General features: G+C 44.5%; 1 protein-coding gene across 1 annotated transcript in view; it reads right to left on the reverse strand.

Moving 5' to 3' along the window:
* Positions 1–20,394, reverse strand: part of SNCAIP (synuclein alpha interacting protein) — a 145,614-nt gene that overhangs the window by 77,972 nt on the left and 47,248 nt on the right. The window contains exon 3 of the mRNA XM_027767854.1: positions 6,846–6,948. Within this exon, the coding sequence (XP_027623655.1) occupies positions 6,846–6,902 (57 nt within the window). The 5' untranslated portion in view covers positions 6,903–6,948. The remainder of the gene's footprint in view (positions 1–6,845; positions 6,949–20,394) is intronic.

Consider the following 20,394-nt stretch of genomic DNA (forward strand, 5'->3'; position numbering starts at 1 on the left):
ACCTGTCCAAAATAAAAAAGACAATCTCTGGGACCAGCAGTTAGCTTAATGGCTATGTTGCTGGACTCACACGTAGTCGACCGCAGTTCAGGTCCTGGACCCGGTGACTTAAAACTCACGCCGGGCGCGTGTGCGTGCGCACCCAAAATCCTGAGAGGAGAATGGAGGAGAAGGGATTGCGGTGTGGCCATCCCCCCGGGGGGTGACTTCTTGCTTTCTATCTCTCTGTCTCTCTCTGTCTGTCTGGCGAGTGCACGCGCCTTATAGCAAAAACTTCTCAAAAAAAAAAAGACAATCTCATAAATCCTATGACTATCAGGCAAGATAATAACTTTGAGGGCTATATGTAGAGTAAGAAAAGAGCAAATAATAATAATAATAATAATAATAATAATAATAATAATAATAATCTACTAGTTGCTTATTCTTGGAAATCATTCTATCCACAAGACTGCTTTTTCTATCTTTAGAAGAGGTGTCCAGTCCAAGATTTGAAGTGCAAGGAGTTGGGTTCTAAAACTGTCTATGGGACACCGATACAGAATCATCTTTTCTGGATTAGATTCTTTTTCTGACAGGTGCTATGAAAGTAAGAAAAGACGTATGTCATGTATTAGGCTGTTGGGAAATTTATGACATAATTTTCTATGCGAAAATGCATCCTGACTTTCCAGACAACCCAATATAATAGATCTTACCGAGAAGCACTAAGAAAAAAATCTTTAACGTAGATCAGCAGAGCAACGGCTAGGAAGGTTCAAACTGACAGGGATAATGGAGAGAGGGTAAGGCAGCCAGAGGCCATGTGCAAGTCTTGGTCACCTTCAAGGAGGGGCAGAAGAAAGTACTGGGTTGTTGGAACTGTCATGACATATTTTTCTATGCAAAAACGTGTCATGACAATTCTGATGACTCAAAGTAATAGGTTCCATCTTCTTTGGTAGATAGCGACTTTGCTAGAGAGAACAAGCAAACCAGGTTCTTCATACTCCAAAAATCATATATTATTTTTCACACTTAAAGTCAGGGCAAAGCTGTTTTTCTTTGTTTGTTTGTTTGTTTGTTTTCCCCACAGGGCATGTGCACTCACTGGAGAGAGAAAGAGAAGAAAAGTGAGAAATCACTCCCTGGGGGAGGGGGGCAGGAATCACAATCCCTTCTCCTTCATTCTCCTCCTGGGATTCTGGGCATGCCACGCACATGCGCCTGGAATGATTTTCAAGCCACCAGGTCCTAGGACTCAAACCAAGTCAGCCATGTGGGAATCCAGTGCCTTAACCATCAGACCACCTGCTGGCTCCAAAATTGTATTCTTTACCCAACTTACTGCCTGAGTCCACTCGATAAGTTCTGTATCTCCTGTTCTGAAATGGGTCTTCACTGAAATCTGCCAAATCTGTGGACTTGTCAGAGGATGGAACGGAGTCAAAGGTGGTGAACACAGAACAGAGGAGGCAGGCATTTTAGGACAATGACGCCTCGTCTGTGGGGGCGGAACACGTGAACCCTCACTGCAGATGAGACTAGTATCCGTAAGAATTTCCTTTTCTAGCAGACCGTGGTTCAAGCACCCTCAGGAAATGGTATCTTCATAACTTTGTGCTACTATCCTAGGTTGCAAGGGCTTGGATCAAAGAGGACGGTGAAGTGGCAGGACATTTAATTGCCTGCATTTCATCTGATCTGGATTTTATCGGCACAAATAACAGATTATGCAGTTGTCAAAAAATGTCAGCTTTCACCAAAGTTGCAGTCAGAGTGATACAGAAAGCTCACAACGGTTCCTGCGCAGAGGGTAGAGTATTTCACTTGCTTCGAGCTCTGTATGTGTGTATACACTGGGTTCTCGGAAAAGTCAGGATGCATTGTTCTATGTTTTTCTATGCAAAAATACATCCCGACTTTTCTGACAACCCAATACATGTTCATGTGTGTGTGTATATATATGCTTGCGCTCACCAGACAGACAGAGAGAGACAGAGAGACAGAAAGTGAGAAATCACTCCCCAGGGGGGATGGCCACGCCACAATCCCTTCTCCTCCATTCTCCTCTCAGAATCCTGGGCACGCAAGCACACGCGCCTGGCGTGAGTCTAAACCACCGAGTCCAGGACTCAAACCGCGGTTGACTATGTGGGAGTCCAGCGACATAGCCATTACGCTGACTGCTGGTCCCTCATGTGTATATATTTATATGTATGCGTGTATATATGTGTGTACACACAGGCATGTGTATGTAGGTATATATACATGTGTGTATCTGCATATGCACATACATGTGTGGGTGTTTACATAACACACACACACAAATGGCTGCGTTTTCTTCATAGAATCTAGAGCAATGACTGAGATGCTGGTTATTCCTCAGATGGGAAAGGTGAGTACAGTAAAATGAAGAGATTTGCTGAAGTTCTCTACCTGCTTCGATTTACCTATTTATAATGTGTGCAAATGCCCTTACTTCCCAACGAGTGGGTGCAGTGATGGGTGAGGTGTCTGTTCTAGAAACATTCTACTCCACAGCTGCTCAGAGCGGGAGAGTACGTGGGCAACGCTTCTGCATCTCAGTCCTGGCCCTGCCTCTGGCCCATCTGTAACTTGGTGAAAGTCACACACCCTCTTTCAGACTCAATGTTCTCCTCTGCCAAAGGAGGAAAAATGAAGCCTTCCTTGCAGAGCTGATGAGAAATCTGAACAAGACAATGCAGCTCAGTGTTTGACAGTCAAGCCCAGACAGATGGTGGCCAAGCGAAGCCCCTAACAGATCCGTAGTTCAGCCTCCACTTTACTCAGTCTTGTGTATGACACTGTTTTCTCATGAGAGCAAATTGGTCTCTCTCTTTTTTTTTTTTTTGCCATAGGGTGTGTGTACTCACCAGAGAGGGCCAGAGAGAAGGAAAGTGAGAAATCACTCCTTGTGGGGGGATGACCATGCCTCAATCCCTTCCCCTTCATTCTCTTCTCGGGATTTTGGGCACATGCATATGCGCCCAGTAAGATTTTCCAGCCTCCATGTCCAAGACTTGAACCATAGTCAGCCAAGTGGGAGTCCAGCACCTTAACCATCATACCACCAGTGACCACCTGCTGGCTCCTAACCTCTTTTAGTAAATACACCAAAGCTTCTAAGAAGTCCAGAAGAGAGAGAGAAAGAGAACGAGAGAGGGAGAGAGAGATCTGGATCCCAGAGGAATAAAGAGAGAAATCTATAAAACCATGCACACTAACAAAAGGGCCCTACTTTGAGCCTGTGTGTGTGTGTGTGCATGTATGTGTGTATATAGGTGTATGTGTGTGCATGTATGTATGTGTGTGTGTGTGTGCGCGTGCGTGCGTGTGTGTGGTCATCGCTCCCTCCCAGACTTACAGGGATTGCACAACGTTCTGCCCTTTTAGATGGCAGGGATACAAGAATGTAAAGTTTAATTTCTGCATTTTGCTAAGGATGTGCATTATTTCAAGTCTGGGAAACTTCAAAATAATTCGGTTGTCTTCTGTGTTTTGTCTCATTAGGTACAGGCAAAAAAAAGTTCTTTACTTGTTTTCCATACCAATATACAGTTTGGGTTTTAATTAAAACAAGAACCAAGCTCTTGACCAGAGAGGAAAACCACACAATAGCCTAGTCCGTGTAATAGGGCGATGGCTGGGGAGTAAGCAGGCGAGTTTCCAACGAGGCCATCTTTTCCCCAACACCTTTCTGCAGATGTAATGCGCACGTTCCTCCCCGTTCCGCACTTGAGCAGGAAGGGGGCTTCAGGGCTGTCAGGGTAGAGGTTTATGGAACCCTGAAAACACAAGCACGTTCCCAGGGAACTCCATGTGTTTTCATGCCCGTGAACTAGCGCGTTAAAAATAGGTTTTCAGTTTAAGCATTTGAATAATCCCATTTTGCCCTTAAAGCACCTAGTTTACCTAAACATGATGAGAACAATCATTTCATTATTTAAAAGGCTATCTCTACTTCTTTCTCCATGAATCATGAAGGCCACGATAACAATTCCAGCATATTTAAGATATTAAACGTGGATCAAACTGAGCTGTAGTAACATACTGTGTTGTAAAGATTGCCACTCACAGGAGAGCTGCTTCAGTTTCCAGTGGATTCAAACACCAGGATTTCTCATCTTCAGGACTAGCGACACTTTGAGCTAGGTAATCCTCTGTCACAGAGAACTGTCCTGTGCATTGCAGAATGTTTAGAAGCATCCCTGGTTTCTACCCATTAGACGCCAGAAACATCTCCCCAGTCTAACAGTGAAAACTGCCTCCAATGTGAAATATTCCTGGAGTGGGTGGAGACAGGGATGGCGGGGATGTAAAAATGGCCTCTGATAAGAACCACTGCAATAAACTAGATTCACCTTGGAGAAGCAGTCAAGCACTGGGCTAAAAGTCAATATTCTGAAGACAGAAGCTCCTGATTAGCTGGGGAACACCAAACTAGTTACCTCTGCTCTTCATGCTTCAGTGTCCTCATAGAAAAAATGAAAATAATACCCGTACTTTCTTCTGGGGATTGTTGCGAGGATTCAACCATGCTATGTCTGTCCCATCGTAAATGCTCACTAAATGTTAACCGTTACCATTGTTCTCCTCAGTTCTATGCAGTATCAACACTTGGTTCGAGTTTAAATGCAGGTTAAAGATCCAAACAATGGACACTATTTAAGAGGAGTGAGTTTGGGTGCACTATACGTTTACAGATGTATATACATATACACCTTTATTTATGGTGCAGCACGGTCTACTTATAGAAGTTCAACATTGCATAGTTCTGTGGCTCAGTTTGCTAAGTAGCTTCAGTTATTGCTTAACATATTATTTTTCAAGTGGAGATTCCTAGTTCATCAAAATTAGGGGCTGTAGCCAGATGACTCTTCTGTAAATACAACTGCTCTTTTTTTTAAATTAATTTATTTATTTTATAACAAAAATCTTGACATCATGCCTGGTCTTTTCTCTTGAGTTCTTTCTTCATCATTGCTCATGTAAATGTTATTGTATTATTCACTGAAATAATAACTACCATTTTTAAGAACAACTTACTGTGTTTCACATATATCATTATTTTGCTCGATCTTCAATATGAACTTAAGTTGTTAGGTGGTTATCTAAGTTACTATGCCCCGAATCATCTAGCCAGCAGAGGTCCAAACCAGGTAGGAGCCCCGACTGGCTGCCTTCGAAGGCTCTTACAATATAACTGTATGATCAAAGCTCATAGAGCTACCACCCAACCCCTGATCATAACACAAATTTCCCTCTGACAGCACTTTCTACCCTACCCACATCCCACCACACTGTCATTCATTTGACTTGGTTTTCCTCAGTTCAAAATACCTTGAGGGGGAGTTGTCATAAAAGAACCATGCTCTAAACAGTTTCAAGTTGACCATAGTGATTTAGACACAGAGAGAGAGAGAGATTATGGAAAAGAAGCTCACTTACAATGGACTTACTAATAAAAATGGTCTAGAAGCTAAAATAGGAAAAAGTTGAATTTACATTACTTTGGTACCAAAAAGACTCATCTAAGGGTGTATAAAATAGGTGACTGGTCACACTCATCCCAATAATCCGATTTTTGTCGCAGTACGTCTATTTCACAAGTTAAGTCATGAAGCAGAGGAAAGGAATGGCTGCTACAGGCATGTTAATGTCAATTCACTCTTTGGAGACAACTTCCACTGGGGACCCAAAGCGCTTGGCCCTGTGAGATCAATGGAAGATAAGGTCAAAAACTTTGAGCTTAGAGGTCTTGGGAAGAAAAGTTACACCTCCTACTCTCAGAGTTAATTCGGTTTTGTTGGGCACGAGAGGTTAGCATCTTTATGGGTTTGGTAAAATGGACTGTGTGGCCCAAGATAACTCACACACACGGTTCTGGCCAAGGTGTGTCTAGCCAATCAATTGAGAATAGCCCTGAGTTAACACGAAAGCAGCAGGAAGTTTGTGGGTGTTTCAGAAACTGGAAAAAACTCATCAGCCCACAGTATGACTGGATTAAGCAGGACCACAGAGGTCAGCTGGCCCCATCCTTGTCAATGTATGATTCTTCCTCCATATTCCTCTCAAGGGTCCAATGTGTGCTCTCATTCCTATAGAGGTGGGAAGAGTTCCCTTTATTATTCATTGACTAATAAATACCACATTGGCTGTTCTGTTCCTCAGTCCTTGAGGACTCTACAGAGTTCTGGCAGAGAACAGCCAGTCATGTAAGGGAGCTGGGAATTAACATTCATAATTATTATTCATAGTAATTAGGTACATGATTAACCCTATCAACATGCCTACTAAATGCAGACACTTTAAAAATATATTCCATCGATAATTTTGACAACATTGGAACAGATTAAGGATAAGAAGCTCAGTAAGGTTAAATGCCTAGCCTTCTGAAGCTTTGTCTGCCATTCAGACAAAAACCACACTTTGAATGTATGCCATCAATTTTTGGTTTGTTTATTTTGTTTTTGCTTTAGGGTGCGTGCGCTTGCCAAAGAGAGAGACAGAGAGAGGGGAGAGAGAGGGGGGAAAGTGAGAGTTCACCCCCTGAGGAGATGGCTATGGCACAATCCCTTCTACTTCATTCTTGGGATTTTGGGCACACACGCACACACATGTGCCCAGCGTGTCTTCTACACCACTGGGTTCGGGACTTGAACCGTGGTCAGTCATGTGGAAGTCCAGCAGCCTAACAACCATACCACCTGCTAGCCCTATGCTGTTAGCTTCTAAATGTAGTTGGAAGAGTTGAGGATGTGTCGGCTGTAATGGAAAAAGTAATCCATGAAGTCGAACGCAGACTATCTTAAAAGTATTCCTCACAAGGAAGTCATACTTACAGATATGTCATCACTAAAGTCAATCTCATCCAAGTCAAGGTATTCAGGGGCTTCCATTATTCTTCTCTGCACATTTTGAGTAAGGTCAAATACTTATAAATTCCTGGACAAAACAGAAGCAGAAAAGAAAGGCAAAAATGTTAGCTGCTTTATAACCAAAAATAATATCTGTATTTAAAGAACTAGAATGGAGGTCACTGGATGCTAGGGCTGCCGGGGAGGGCATTTCCCCCTATTGCGCTTGCCTGGCTGGCTTCCGGAAGAGCAAGCTGAGCTCTGCGGGGTCCGCGGCCTGCACCCCAGTGGGCACCCGCTCTTCGCTCTACTTGACTTGTGCCTGCTTGTCTGTGTCAGGACAGTGGCGGGGGGGGGATCTTCCCCGAGGATCACACTCGGACTCACGGCAGCACGCGCCCAGCTCTCAGCACACCTTCCAGGGGTTTCCGGCCGGCGGCCCTGGACACTGCGCACAGCCACCGCCCCGGGGTCTCCACAGGAACAGGACACGCGCCACGAGACGCCGATGAGCAAGAGGAATGGGTATTTCAGAATGTGTAACCCACCAAAATAAGAAAGAAAGAAAAGGGCATCTAAGCGCAGATCTCACCAGAGCTCTGCGGCGGCCTCTGCTTCCTGCGCTTTGCCGGAGCACGGTGACCGGGACAGGGGACCGGCCGCAGTCAGCACTTGCCCACGGGCTGCCGGGTGAGTCTTTAGGTCTGACAAGGGAAGCTGCATCACTCCGACTGTCTCGCCACCACTTATCATGGCCACCATCGGGGGTGGCGGTGGCACCTACAGGCGCCAAGGAGAGAGATCTCCCGGGCAAGCCCTCGGGTGCAGCTGTCTTCCCTCACCAACTCTCAGACACTGAAGCAAAACTCCACGGCCCCAAATTTGCCTTTTTTCATAAAAACTGTCCCACGTCATCAAACTTGCATATTTGAAACAATTCATTCTGCCCTTTCAGGTTTCTAACCAAGGTGCCTTGCCAAGCAGGAAGGTGTAAGTTACTGAAAAGTGAAACTACATGCAAGCTGATGCAAATGGGCTTCCAAGGGACCAGCAGTTAGCATAATGGCTATGTCGCTGAACTCCCATGTAGTCGACGGCGGTTCGAGTCCCCAATCCGGTGGCTTAAACTCACGCCCGGTGTGTGTGTGTGTGTGTGTGTGCGTGCCCAAGATCCTGAGAGGAGAATGGAGAAGGGATTGCAGCGTGGCCATCCTCCCTGAGGGGTGATTTCTCACTTTCTGTCTCTCTGTCTTTCTGGCCAGAGCAAAAACCAGTCCAAAAAAAAAAAAAAAAAAAAGGGCTCCCAATATAAGATCAAGAATGCAAATAGACCGAGTTTAACATTTTTTTAATTATTTAATTTTATTTATTATTATTATCGTTATTATTTTAAAGTTTGCTATAGGATATGTTTGCTCCCAGAAAGAGGCAGAGAGAGAGAGAGAGAAAGTGAGAAAGCAAGCCACCAGGTCCAGGATGTGAACCACTGTTGGCCATGTGGGCTTCCAGCACCATAATCACCACGCCACTTGCTGGTCCAAAAAGATCTAGTTCTAAAAACAAGACTTATTCCAGAGACGTCTGTTTGTGGGACCAGCAGTTAGCGTATTGGCTATGTCGCTGGACTCCCATGTAGTTGACCATGGTTCGAGTCCTGGACCTGGTGGCTTAAACTCACACTGTGTGTGTGTGGGTGTGTGTGCCCAAGATCCTGAGAGGAGAATGGAGGAGAAGGGATTGCGGCATGGCCATCCCCCCTGGGGATGATTTCTTGCTTTCTGTCTCTCTGTGTCTCTGTCTTTCTGGCAAGCACATGTGCCCTGTAGCAAAAACCTCTCCAAAAAGAAAAAAAAAAGACATCCGTTAGTTTTTGTTTGTTTGTTTGTTTGTTGTTGTTGTTGTTTTGGGGGGGATTGTTCTTTTTTTTTTTTTTAAAAAAAGCTATACAAATAGTACAATTACACTAAAGTGAAAAAGAGAAATCACCATACCTCAATTTCAACAACAGATTTAATTTTCCACGTTTCTTTTTCTAACCTTCCCATATGCGTACATCATTTTTACATCATTTTAATTATGGTAGAATCCATTCAAGAAAGGGTTAGGAGGCTAGTTCCATATTCAAATCAGATATCCGCTTAGAATAAACAATGAAGTTCTTAAATCACGGGAAAGTACAGAAAGAAAAAAAAGAACCAACCTGTATTTGTAAAAACTACTTTAAACCACAAGTTTTATTATTTTAGAAATCTGAAAATAGGATCTCAAACAAATTGCGTGGCATAAAAATACATTACTTCTCTAATCCTCACGGAGCTTTCAGAGGAAAACGCACACTCTCGTACTTGCGGAGTACTCAGAGTAACTTTCTCTTCCACTCTGATGGGTTCTGAGATAATCCAGACCCTTTGGACTTCAGCTTGTTGGCTAACAGATTTTCTTCCAATCCAATTTCTCTGCACTAAATCCTTCTCCATGATGAATTGTTGATTTAAAGACTATTCCCATGGCCTTGGAGAACACCACAAAAATGATGCCGAGAACCAGGAGGTGACATAGACTCACACGGTACCAGCGCGAACGTGGAAATACAGGCGGAGGAAGCCAAAAACATGCATGAGCATGGGGCCTGAGAGGCTCTTTGCAGATACGACATAAGACGCAGATGAACACATCTTAGCGAGCAGTCACAGAACACCTGCTTGAACAACTCTGACAACGTGCAGTGCGAGATCGGCCGGAGTGTAGCTGCTGTCGTGGGAGAGAACCAGTGGGTCAGGGGAATCATGACATTGAGGTAGAAAATCTTTCTGTTTGCACTTCCAGGGTGCTTGTGAGATTCTCTACTCTAGAGGCCAGAACGCAAGGGCCACGGCAGTAGCACTCCACTAGGGGACACTGCACCGCCGTCCCATCATCTCAGTGGGCTGGATGACCCCACCTCAGACAAGTGTTCCAGGAATCTAGGCTGCTCCCTTATCTCCCACAGGCCTCCACCTGCTGCCATTTTCCTCTAAAGACCTGACTCTGTCGGCCATCCCCTTTCTCTGCCTGGTTTCACTTCTTTCTTGCATGTGGCAAGCCTTCCTCTCTCACTGATAGCATGCAGACATCGTCATGGGTCACCTATTCTGGCTGTGTTTTCAACAGGAACTGCCTCTACATCGTCGACGTGAGTCTGCAGTTGTCCAGGGGCTCAATACAATGGCTTCCCCTCCTCTCCTGCCTTTCCACGGGCAATCAGCAGCCCTGGACACTCTTTACTGAGGAATTAAGGCCAAACCAGGAAAGGTAAGGCCAGACCCGAACAGCTGCTGCAAATGACCGAGGGCTCTAAGGAAACCGAGCGAGACTGTGGTTGCTTTGCCACCCTGACCACCCCGCACCCATCCACCATGGACACCGACTGCTCCTTTGCAGACTGACGGCCCATGTGCTCCAGAGACAGACTGCCAGAATGCACGTCCGGAGGCCGCAAGCTGTCTGGCCCACAGATGTGTGAGTCTGGCCTTCACAGTGTTTAAGAGAATCGGCTAGGTTGCCAACTGGTAGACCTTGGGTGATTTCACATAAAATTCTGGATTCCTTGCTTCACTTAAAAGAAAATATCTGATGCTCTGGCAACACAGGTTCGCCTTCCCTGTGGCAACAGTTGGCCAGAGCTGGACACAGCAGTTCCTACCTGTCTGGGAGGTGTCACCAGAGCCCCTTCCAGGCTGCTCTAGGCATCAACACGCCTTGCCTGGCCTTGGGGACATCTGAATGTTTGACCTTTCAAAGGGATTCAGTATTAATAAGTAACTCCCTTTCTTTTTTTATTTTTGTTTAAATCGATGCTGCCTGCCAAAATGTTGACTTCATTTGTATTCTAAGATGGAATTTGTATTATAAAACTGTTTTAAATTCTCATACCACAGCAGTAACAAAATAAAATGTCTTACATATAAATTACTAGCATGTCATGGTTTGAATTTTCAGAGCCTCCATTTTATCTCAGTACCAAGGGAAACACCTTTCACAAATGTCTTCAACTGTAACAGGGTGGGGATTTTGCTCCCTTCATATTACAGCAGGAGGACGGGGGCGGGGTGTTCTGGCTTTGCTGTGTTTGCATGGATTTCCGTGGTGCCTTCACCATGTGACTAGAGGGGAAGTGGGGAGCCCAGGAAAAGATCCCGAGCCGTCTTCTATCTCACCCACACCAGCAGCCTGGAGACCAGAGGGTTGACCCTGCTCAGGAGACAAGACAAGGCTTATGCCAGGGCTAGCAGATGGCATGGCAGTTAAGGCACTGGACTCCCACATAGTTAGTCATGGTTTAAGTCACAGACCTAGTGGCTTGAAAATCACACCGTGTGTGTGCATGCCTGCCGCAAATCCCAGAAGGAGAAGGGAGAAGGGATTGCAGTGTACCAATCACCCCCTAGGGGGTGTCTCTCTTCAGTGAACGCATGTGTCCTATGGCAAAAAGCAAACAAAAAAAATCAAACAAACAAACAAAAAAACAGAGTAGGTTTATGCCAAAGTGAAAACTATTTTTCAGGATCCCCAGAAAGAGCAGCTGGATTTAAAATCCCTTCCATGAGATTTTCAATTTTACGTATCTCCATTGGCCCTGGGCCCTTTGCAATCGCAGGATGTCTCATCTGCAAAAGTGCACCACACCCCAGCCCACAGCCCTGCCTCTGCAAGCTGCAGTCACTCATCCAACCTCGCCGAGGTCTCGTGAGGGCCTCTTGGTGCTGCAGTCCTCCCCTCCACACACCTCTGTGAAGGCCCGGCCATCTGAAGTACTGTTGGCTGGCTGAATTCATTCCATTTCCGGCTCACCTGCGCTGTTAGTTTCTCTTCACGGTGTTGACCATTTTAAATCTGTCACTCCCTCAGGCATGTATTCTTTGTTTATTTATGTATTTATTTATTGGAAGTGGGGAGGGGTGGGGTGAGGAGGATAGGTGGTGGGAGTACACAGAAAGGTCAAGGAAATATTTCCTAATTGTTAGATCACCTGAATTTGAGTAGGAAAAGCGGTAGGGAGGGATAAAGGAAAAAGAACATGGGGACACAGGGCCAGGTGGCTGGGACCTGTATTCTGTGCAGAAGCTGCTGGTGACACCTTCGCCCTCTTCTCTGGATGTGCCAAAGGCCTTGGGAGAAATCTCCCTCTCACTCCAAACTGATGGCTGGCTGGAGGAGATGACAGTCAAATAAGGAGTCAGGAATACATGTCTAGACCTCCCGCTCACACAGAGCTCTGTGCCAAAAGCGCAAGTCCCTCCGTGCCCGTCAGCGACAGTGTGAGGTGCTCCTGCCCACGGAGTGTCTATCAGCGCCATGTCCCTTCGCAAGAGTGGCCTCAATGACAGCCCCACCACTTCCTTCAAGGGAAGATTCGATTTGGGAAAGAACCAAGAGTAAAGACTCAAGCAGGACTGCAGAGCAGACAAGCCACTTAAGACACAGCCTCCCCCACCCTAGTGGGATGGCTTTCAGGCGACAAGTTTAATTTTCTTTCTTGAGACCTGAAAACTGACTCTGAAAATAATTCCAAGTGAAGACTTCCAAAAATCTGTTTGGGGAACGGCAGCACCACTGGAAAACGTTTGGAATGGCCAACAACGTTTCTTTGAGAAACTACACTCATTTTAATGTGCAGATGCTGGTGAGCTTGGCTCATAAAAGACTCATTGATTTGCGACTCCAGTAACAGATCACATAAATTGCTCTATTGAAATTCTTTTTAAAATGTATTGCCTCACTCCGTTTTACAAGGAGTCAGCGTGGACTCATTCTGAGGGCTCGTGTTACACAGATTTCTTTCCTGCCAAAGGCATGGCTGCTCCACTTACCAGGGCACATTGTGTCCTGGTAGGCAAACTTGGGCTTGTCAAGGTAAAGCAGTGGGGTGCCTTCGCTGACGAGGTAACTTAAACCGATGTGCATTACAATCCAGTTCTTTGCTCTTTAAGCCGTCAACCCTTGGGAAAACACAGCCACACGCCCGCACCCTTAAACACACACATGTGCATACCCACACACACGCATGCATGTATACACACTCCCATCCCCACACCCACCCCTGCCATATTTGTACTGGGATCAATTTTCAATTTGAAAGCCTGCACATAGACACTGGGCTTAATTTCTTCGATCTAGGAGAACTCCAAAAGAAAAAAAAAAAAAAATCACAAGCGAAGTACTGGAAGGCTTGGGTGGAAATGTTGTCCCCAGCTGGCTCAGTAGCTTGCCTGGCAAGGAAGCAACTCATTCCAAATGCTGGATTCAGTTTCTTTCACTCCGATTCAACAGAGGCCAGAAGCATGGCAGTCGCTAAATGCCTAGTCTTGAAGCTGAAAAATGATAGAGGCAAGACATTTCTACTGGAAGGAGGCAACTGAAGGAAAGCCAAGAAGTACACATGAAAAAGAAAGGGGGGGTGGGGAAGCCCAAGCCCGGTACACGTTACCCAGTCCTCTGTTATGGACTACTCCGGCGTGCTCACCGCGTAGACTCTGCACCGCGCTCCATGTCAGGGCAGAGACGAACAAGAAAACGGGCCATTACAGTGTGACATGGTATTTGCTAGAACAAATAAAAACACAGACCCCTGAGACACTAACCTAGACCTTGAAGAGGAGGGCAGCCTGCCTGGGTAGGTGAGGGCCAACCTAGACTAAAAGCTGAAGGATGAGGAAGGAATGGTGAGGGGGTTACGGGGCAGAAGGAAGTGTTTCAGGAGAGGTTGCGGTGTGGCAAAGGCCTGCAGGTAAGAATTCAGAAGCAGAATTTCCAGAAACATATAAATTGTTTAAGTACCAATTGCTGTATTTTTGTTTCTAAGAACAGGTCTTGGGGCTGGCAGGTGGCATGGTAGTTAAGGCACTGGATTGCCACATGGCTGACTGTGGTTCAAATCCTGGACCTGGCAGCTTGCTTTCTCACTTTCTCTCTTTCTCTGTCTCTCTCTGGTCATATTAAAATGATAATAATAAATAAATTAAATTAAATAATTTTTTTTTGGAGATTTTCACTGTAGGGCGCGTGCGCTCACCAGACAGACAGAGAGAGACATAGAGACAGAAAGCGAGAAATCACCCCCCAGGGGTATTGGTCACGCCGCAATCCCTTCTCCTCCATTCTCCTCTCGGGATCTTGGGCATGCACGCACAAGTGCCTGGCATGAGTTTTAAGCCACCAGGTCCGGGACACGAACCGCAGTCGACTACGTGGGAGTCCAGCGACATAGCCATTACGCTAACTGCTGGTTCCCAATTAAATAATTTTTTGAGAGTTTTTTTGCTATAGAGCGTGTGCACTTGCCAGAAAGACAGAGAGAGACAGAGAGATAGAAAGCGAGAAATCATTCCCCAGGAGAGATGGCCATGCCGCAATCCCTTCTCCTCCATTCTCCTCTCGGGATCTTGGGCACACACGCACATGCGCCTGGCGTAAGTTTAAGCCACTAGGTCTGGCACTCGAACCACGGTCAGCTACATGGAAGTTCAGCGACATAGTCATTACACTAACTGCTAGTCCCAATAAAATAATTCTTTTAAAAAAACTGATCTTGAAGGGTGAGAGTCCAAGCAGGGAGATAAACAGGGATGGTGAAGAGAGTATTTCCAAAGGCATAGCATAGACAAAGCATATCTTCTTGGACTATCAAATTTTCTGGCATGTTTGGAAAAATACAAGTAAATGCCTGAAATTAAACAAGAGACTTCAATGTAATATTCTGAGCCTGCTCCAGCTCCTGGAAAGGGGATCGTACATGTCCTCCTAGCTGTTCTGAGAAAAATCTGTGAGGAAAACTCTGTCCCAGGAGCTACGACTGAGTGTTACAACTTACACCCTCTCACACTGGCTCAGCAAGGCCCTAAGGAACCAAGGTCCACAGAGCTCCTATGGTTGTGTCACAGGAAAACACGGCTTCTGACTTCAAGTCTAGTACTTTCCTCTCTTATTTTTCCTTTTAAAAATCTTTATTTATTGATTTACTTTAATTTGATTGGAAAGAGACAGAGAGAGAGAGAGAGAGAGAGAGAGAGAGAGAAAGTGAGAAAGCAAGCAAGCTGCCAGATCCGGGACTCGAACTATGGTTGGCCATGTGGGAGTCCAGGGCCCTTAACCACCACACCACCTGCCGGCCCCTCCTCTCTTATTTTAACTTGCCAAAACTGATGGTAAAGGAACACTGCATCTGTGACAAGCACTTCATTCTTTGAAAGCACCTTCAATATTTTTTATCTGACTTTTTTATAGCTCTTTGGGGAAGCAGAGGGTGTGCACTGTGATATGTGAGTTGCATAGTCTCCCTATTTTACAGCTGGCAAAACTCAGAAGTACTCTGGCCAGTTATATACCACCAAGTAGAGGCAAAGCCAGCTCACACGAATTGCTTTCTGCTTCTGATTTCCTCTGGACAGCTCTGAAATATGGGTAGGCCTTTGAACAGCCTGGGACAGAATTTCATAGACATAGTTACTCCGGAGTGCATTGTGGTGATGTTCATGAACCACAACGCTGAACGAGTTACTCTTCTAAACAGAAATGGCAGACGTGAGCATCATCATCATATATATATATATAATTTAATTTTAGTTACTATTATTATTTTTTAATTCGCTGTAAGGCACATGCACTCACCAGAGAGAGAGAGGGAAAGTGAGACCTAGAAGCCACTAGGTCTCAGACTCAAACTGTGGTCAGCCATGTGAGAGTTCAGTGCCCCAGCCACCATGCCACCTACTAGCCCCTATGACATCACCTCTAAAGAAAAATGTATACATCTTTGTATACTTAACATACTTTACCCACAAGTATCCCTGAACTGGTCTATAAAACATTCTATTCCAAAGCCTGTTGGTGTAATAGTTCAAAGAAAATTGGATTACGACCATACGTCCTTATGCCCTATTAAACAGGGAAGCAAGATGCTCTCGTAGTTGAAAACTTTATGCTAGAGATCAGGATTGCTCTGATAAATTCCTGTAGAGTTGGTCTTTCTTAAAGCTTTCAGCCCTAATTGATAGTTTAAAATTCTTGCAAATGATTTGGGGGACTATTTCATGCTTTCTGAAATCCAAATACTGAGAATGAACCAACTTGGACTAAAATGTTAGAACTTGAAAAGACTTTAATTTGTAGGCCCAAGGGAGACAGATATATTTTATTGGGTCACTGGAAAAGTCAATGTATTTTTCTATGCAAAAATACATTGCATGACTTTGGGACCAGCTATTAGCGTAATGGCTATGTTGCTGAACTCCCATGTAGTCGACCGCAGTTCAAGTACCAGACCTGGTGGCTTAAACTCACACCGGGTGTGTGTGCATGCGTGCCCAAGATCCTGAGAGGAGAATAGAAGAGAAGGGATTGCAGCATGGCCTTCCCGCCTGGGGGGTGATTTCTCGATTTCTGTCTCTCTGTCTCTCTCTGTCTTTCTGGCGAGCGCACACACCCTATAGCAAAAACTTCTCCAAAAAAAAAAAGAAAAGAAAAGAAAAAAAATACATCATGACTTTTCAGACAACCAAATATATATACTTTTTAATCTGTATTTGTGTGTGTGAGAGAGAGAGAGAGAGTTAAAATGGGTTTAATGTTTAAAATGATTTTTCAAAGAAGGAAAGAATTTAGGCTCACGGCAGCTGTGTAAGAAAAAAGGGTACATAAAATAAAAATACACACACATATATACATAAAAGAAAATATATATTGTGTTTGGTTCTAGACGCAACTTCTTAAGAAGGCCACAGTAAACCCAATGTACCGAGATAGAGTCAGGAACCAGAGCAGCCAATGGTGGGGGAACTCTATTTATGTAGCACAGCTAAGGAGATACCTAACACCTCTCTCTCTCTCTCTCTCTCTCTCTGAACTTAAAGGTCCAACAGGTAAAAGGAGTATTTGACTTCAAGGGTAGATCTTGAAGGAAGTTCCAGGAATACCAGTCTAAGCAAAGATGTTAATAATGACACTCCAAAGGGTCTGCTTCTAGAGATCCCAACTACCCCAGTGAGAAGTGGTTCACAAAGACAGGTGGAGGGACCCCCTAAGAGAGGAAGGTCAGAACCCTGCATTTGGAAGGAAGAATAGAGGGTCCACTGAGATTCTGTGCACTGAGATGGCATAAAGAAACATTCCTGAAGGTCAGCTAGGCGGTGTGGTGGTAAAGGCGGCTGGATCCCACATGGCTGACTATGTTGTTCAAGTCCTGAACTCAGTGGCTTGAAAAACACGCCAGGAGCATATGCATGTGTGCCCAAAATTCCAAGAGGAGAATGGAGGACAAGGAATTGCAACAGGGTCATCTTGGCCATCTCCGTGGAGAGGTACTTCCTTGCTTTCTCACTCTCTCTCTTTTTCCTTCATAGTCTCTCTCCAGCGAGTACACATGCCCTATGGAAAACAAAACAAACAAACAAACAAAAAAGAAAGGAAAAGAAATCAAAGAAACATCCCTGAAACCAAATCAGGAACTTGGGACTATCCTGACCCCCTTTTCCCCTCTTCAGGGTTCTACCAGAACACGCTGTTAAACCACCCTTATTCTCTTTTATTTGCCATTCGGAACCCACCAGAGACTTGAAAGAAAAAGAGGGGGGAAAGGAGAGGAAAAGAGAAGTCAAGAGAGTTAAAATGAAAATAACTTAAAAACCAGAACAGGAATGTTATTCATTCAGCGAGTGTGTGATTTATTCTCTGCTGTGGATGAAAACTTACCAATTCCACAAGAACAAAACTATGATCTAATGAGGCCCAAACAAAAATAAAATATCTGGGAAGAACAGGAAACATTTCTAGCCCTGGGAAGTTGAGCATGGGCTTAAGCCAACCATGGCTTGCATCGGCTTCTGGAAAGGAACAATGGAATAGTCTGGGAACTGGATCCCTTACTCGGTTATGTACAGGAAACCATCCAAACCCACGTTCCAAAGTTTTGGAGCACCTGAAGTGGTCACGCTTAACTCTTGATTTTGCAAAGATTACATAATTTCAGCAATGTATCTGTGTGGTGATTCTTACCAAGAATATATGGAACACAGATGACAGCCCTAACTGCCATTGCAGAGAGAGGCAGACACAACAGCGACGTGGCTGGGGGCACTGAGGACGACGTCATGACTCTCTCTCTCTTTTGTTATAAGGTGCATGTGCTCACTGGAGAGAGACAGAGAGGAGGAGAGAAAGTGAAAAATCACTCCCCCATGCCCGAGAGAAGATGGTAATCTCTTCTTCCCCATTCTCTCAGGATTTGGGGTACACGCGCACACATGCCCAGTGTGGTTTTTGAGCTACCAGGTCTGGGATTCAAACCACTCCTGGCTATGTGGGATTCACCACCCAGAAGACTATATCATTTATTTATTTGTATATTTGATTGATTGATTAATTGGAGAGGTTTTTGCTATAGGGCACGTGTGCTTGCCAGAAAGACAGAGAGAGACAGAGAGACAGAAAGCAAGAAATCACCCCCCAGGGGGGATGGCCACGCCACAATCCCTTCTCCTCCATTCTCCTCATAGGACCTTGGGCACACACGCACATGTGCCTGGCATGAGTTTAAGCCGCCGGGTCCAGGACTCGAATTGTGGTTGACTACATGGGAGTCCAGCAACATAGCCATTATGCCATCTGCTGGTCCCTGTTTATTTTTAAGAATGATTTATTTTATTGATTTTTATTAATTTATTTTTATTTGCTATAGGGCACATGCACTCACAAAAGAGAGAGAGAAGGAAAATGAGAAGCAAGCCCCTAGGTCCAGGATGTGAACTGCAGTCGGCCATGTGGGAGTCCAGCATCCCAACCACCATGCCACCTGTGGCCCAAAGATTTCATCTTAAGTCAGTGATCCTGGCTTAGTTCTGATCATTTGTGAGAACCAAACTTCAGAACAACCTAGTGGTTCTCCAACTTTAGCACGCATCAGAATGATCCACAAGGCTTACTGTAACAGACTACTGAGTCCAAGCCCCCCTCCCCCCAGGATTTCTAACTCAAGAGGTCTGGGGTGGGGCCCAAGAATTCACATTTCTAACAAGTTCCCAAGTGAGGCTGACTCTGCTGGTCCTCGAACTACTACCTAAGAGCAATGGCTATCCCTCACTCTGGCCACATCTGGGCTTAATTAAAAGATGATGACCTCTTCCCCACATCCCCCATCGCCCCAGATGTTAACCTCGTTACACAGGATTCCCGCCTGGTGCCCTTCTGATGGAACTGCCTCAGTGGACCTGACTAAGCCTTTCCCATGAAGACCACCCAGAAATTTCACAGCTTACTTTTTTTTTTTTTTTAATTCCCTGTACTATACAAATGACAGGTATTGGCCCACACAATCCAACAGAATTTGGCCCTTAATTATAGTACTTTAAAAGTCCCTTTCTCCATAGGATTTCATGGCAATGAAAAATGTCCCAGGTCTCTGCTGCAAATGAGATCCAAGCTTATAATTTTCAAGAGCAGGAATCTCAATTTAGAGATAGCCAGTCACTAGAATTACAGTATGAGAAATACTGGGTCTCAAATACAAGGGAAAAAGCTTAAATACAAGAATATAATAAGAATCTGCTTAAAATGCAATGCTTCCACAAATGTATGCATAGATATTTAAAATAAATAGTTATTGTATGGGAGTAGTCTAAATGGCTAGGCTGGCAAAATAAAAGCCTGGTCATGTAGTTTTAACTAGATTTTTAATGTGCTTATTCTTATTGAATTAAAATCTAAAATAAATCATTATGAGGATTTTATAACTTCTTCTAATTTAGAAATACACCAGTTTAATAACCAAAAGAGGATATCAATTCCCTATAAGTACCTTTTCTTTCTGAAGAAAAGAATATAGTTTCATATATATTCAGGTAATTATGCTGGGACAGAAGGCTAAATGTCTTCAGCAATCAGACATTTGTGCATCTATACACACACACACACACACCACAGAGGACGATTTAGCAAGTACTAATTCTTTAATCCAATATTTTTATCTAGGATTTACTAGAGACACTTAGGGTAAGGACAATGAACAAAATCTGCTTCCAGCTTAGATAAGACATCATGATTCAAAGTGCAAATCGGAACACTGCACACCTACCTAATGTGCTTTCAATGTGTGTGGAAGCATTTCAAGAAAAACATATGATCAAAACATAAGCTAGTTCGGGAGTACCTTTAGGAATTCAGCTAGGAAGTGTTATCCTCAGGGTCAACAACGTGCTGTTTTTTAACACAGCATCTTGCAAGACATAAATACTTAATGTATTGTTTGTGTTGAGTTCATTTCCAGACTGCGATCGCTGTTGAGTTACTCTGGAATTTCTACATTAAAAATCTTAGTACTCTCCTAAGTACCAAATATTGTGATGACTTTTATTCCTTCCAATGTGCAGTAACATCTCGCATGGTCAAGAGTCCATTTGGAGAAGAGTCCATTTTCTCTAGGAACCGTTGTTGATGAGGGCTGTGAAAACTTCAGCTGAACCCTCCCAAGACAAGACCTGTTCTCCAATGATTAAAATCGAGTTCC

Source organism: Tupaia chinensis, unplaced genomic scaffold (assembly GCF_000334495.1).
Source record: "Tupaia chinensis unplaced genomic scaffold, TupChi_1.0 Scaffold144806_1, whole genome shotgun sequence".
Classification (NCBI taxonomy): domain Eukaryota; kingdom Metazoa; phylum Chordata; class Mammalia; order Scandentia; family Tupaiidae; genus Tupaia; species Tupaia belangeri.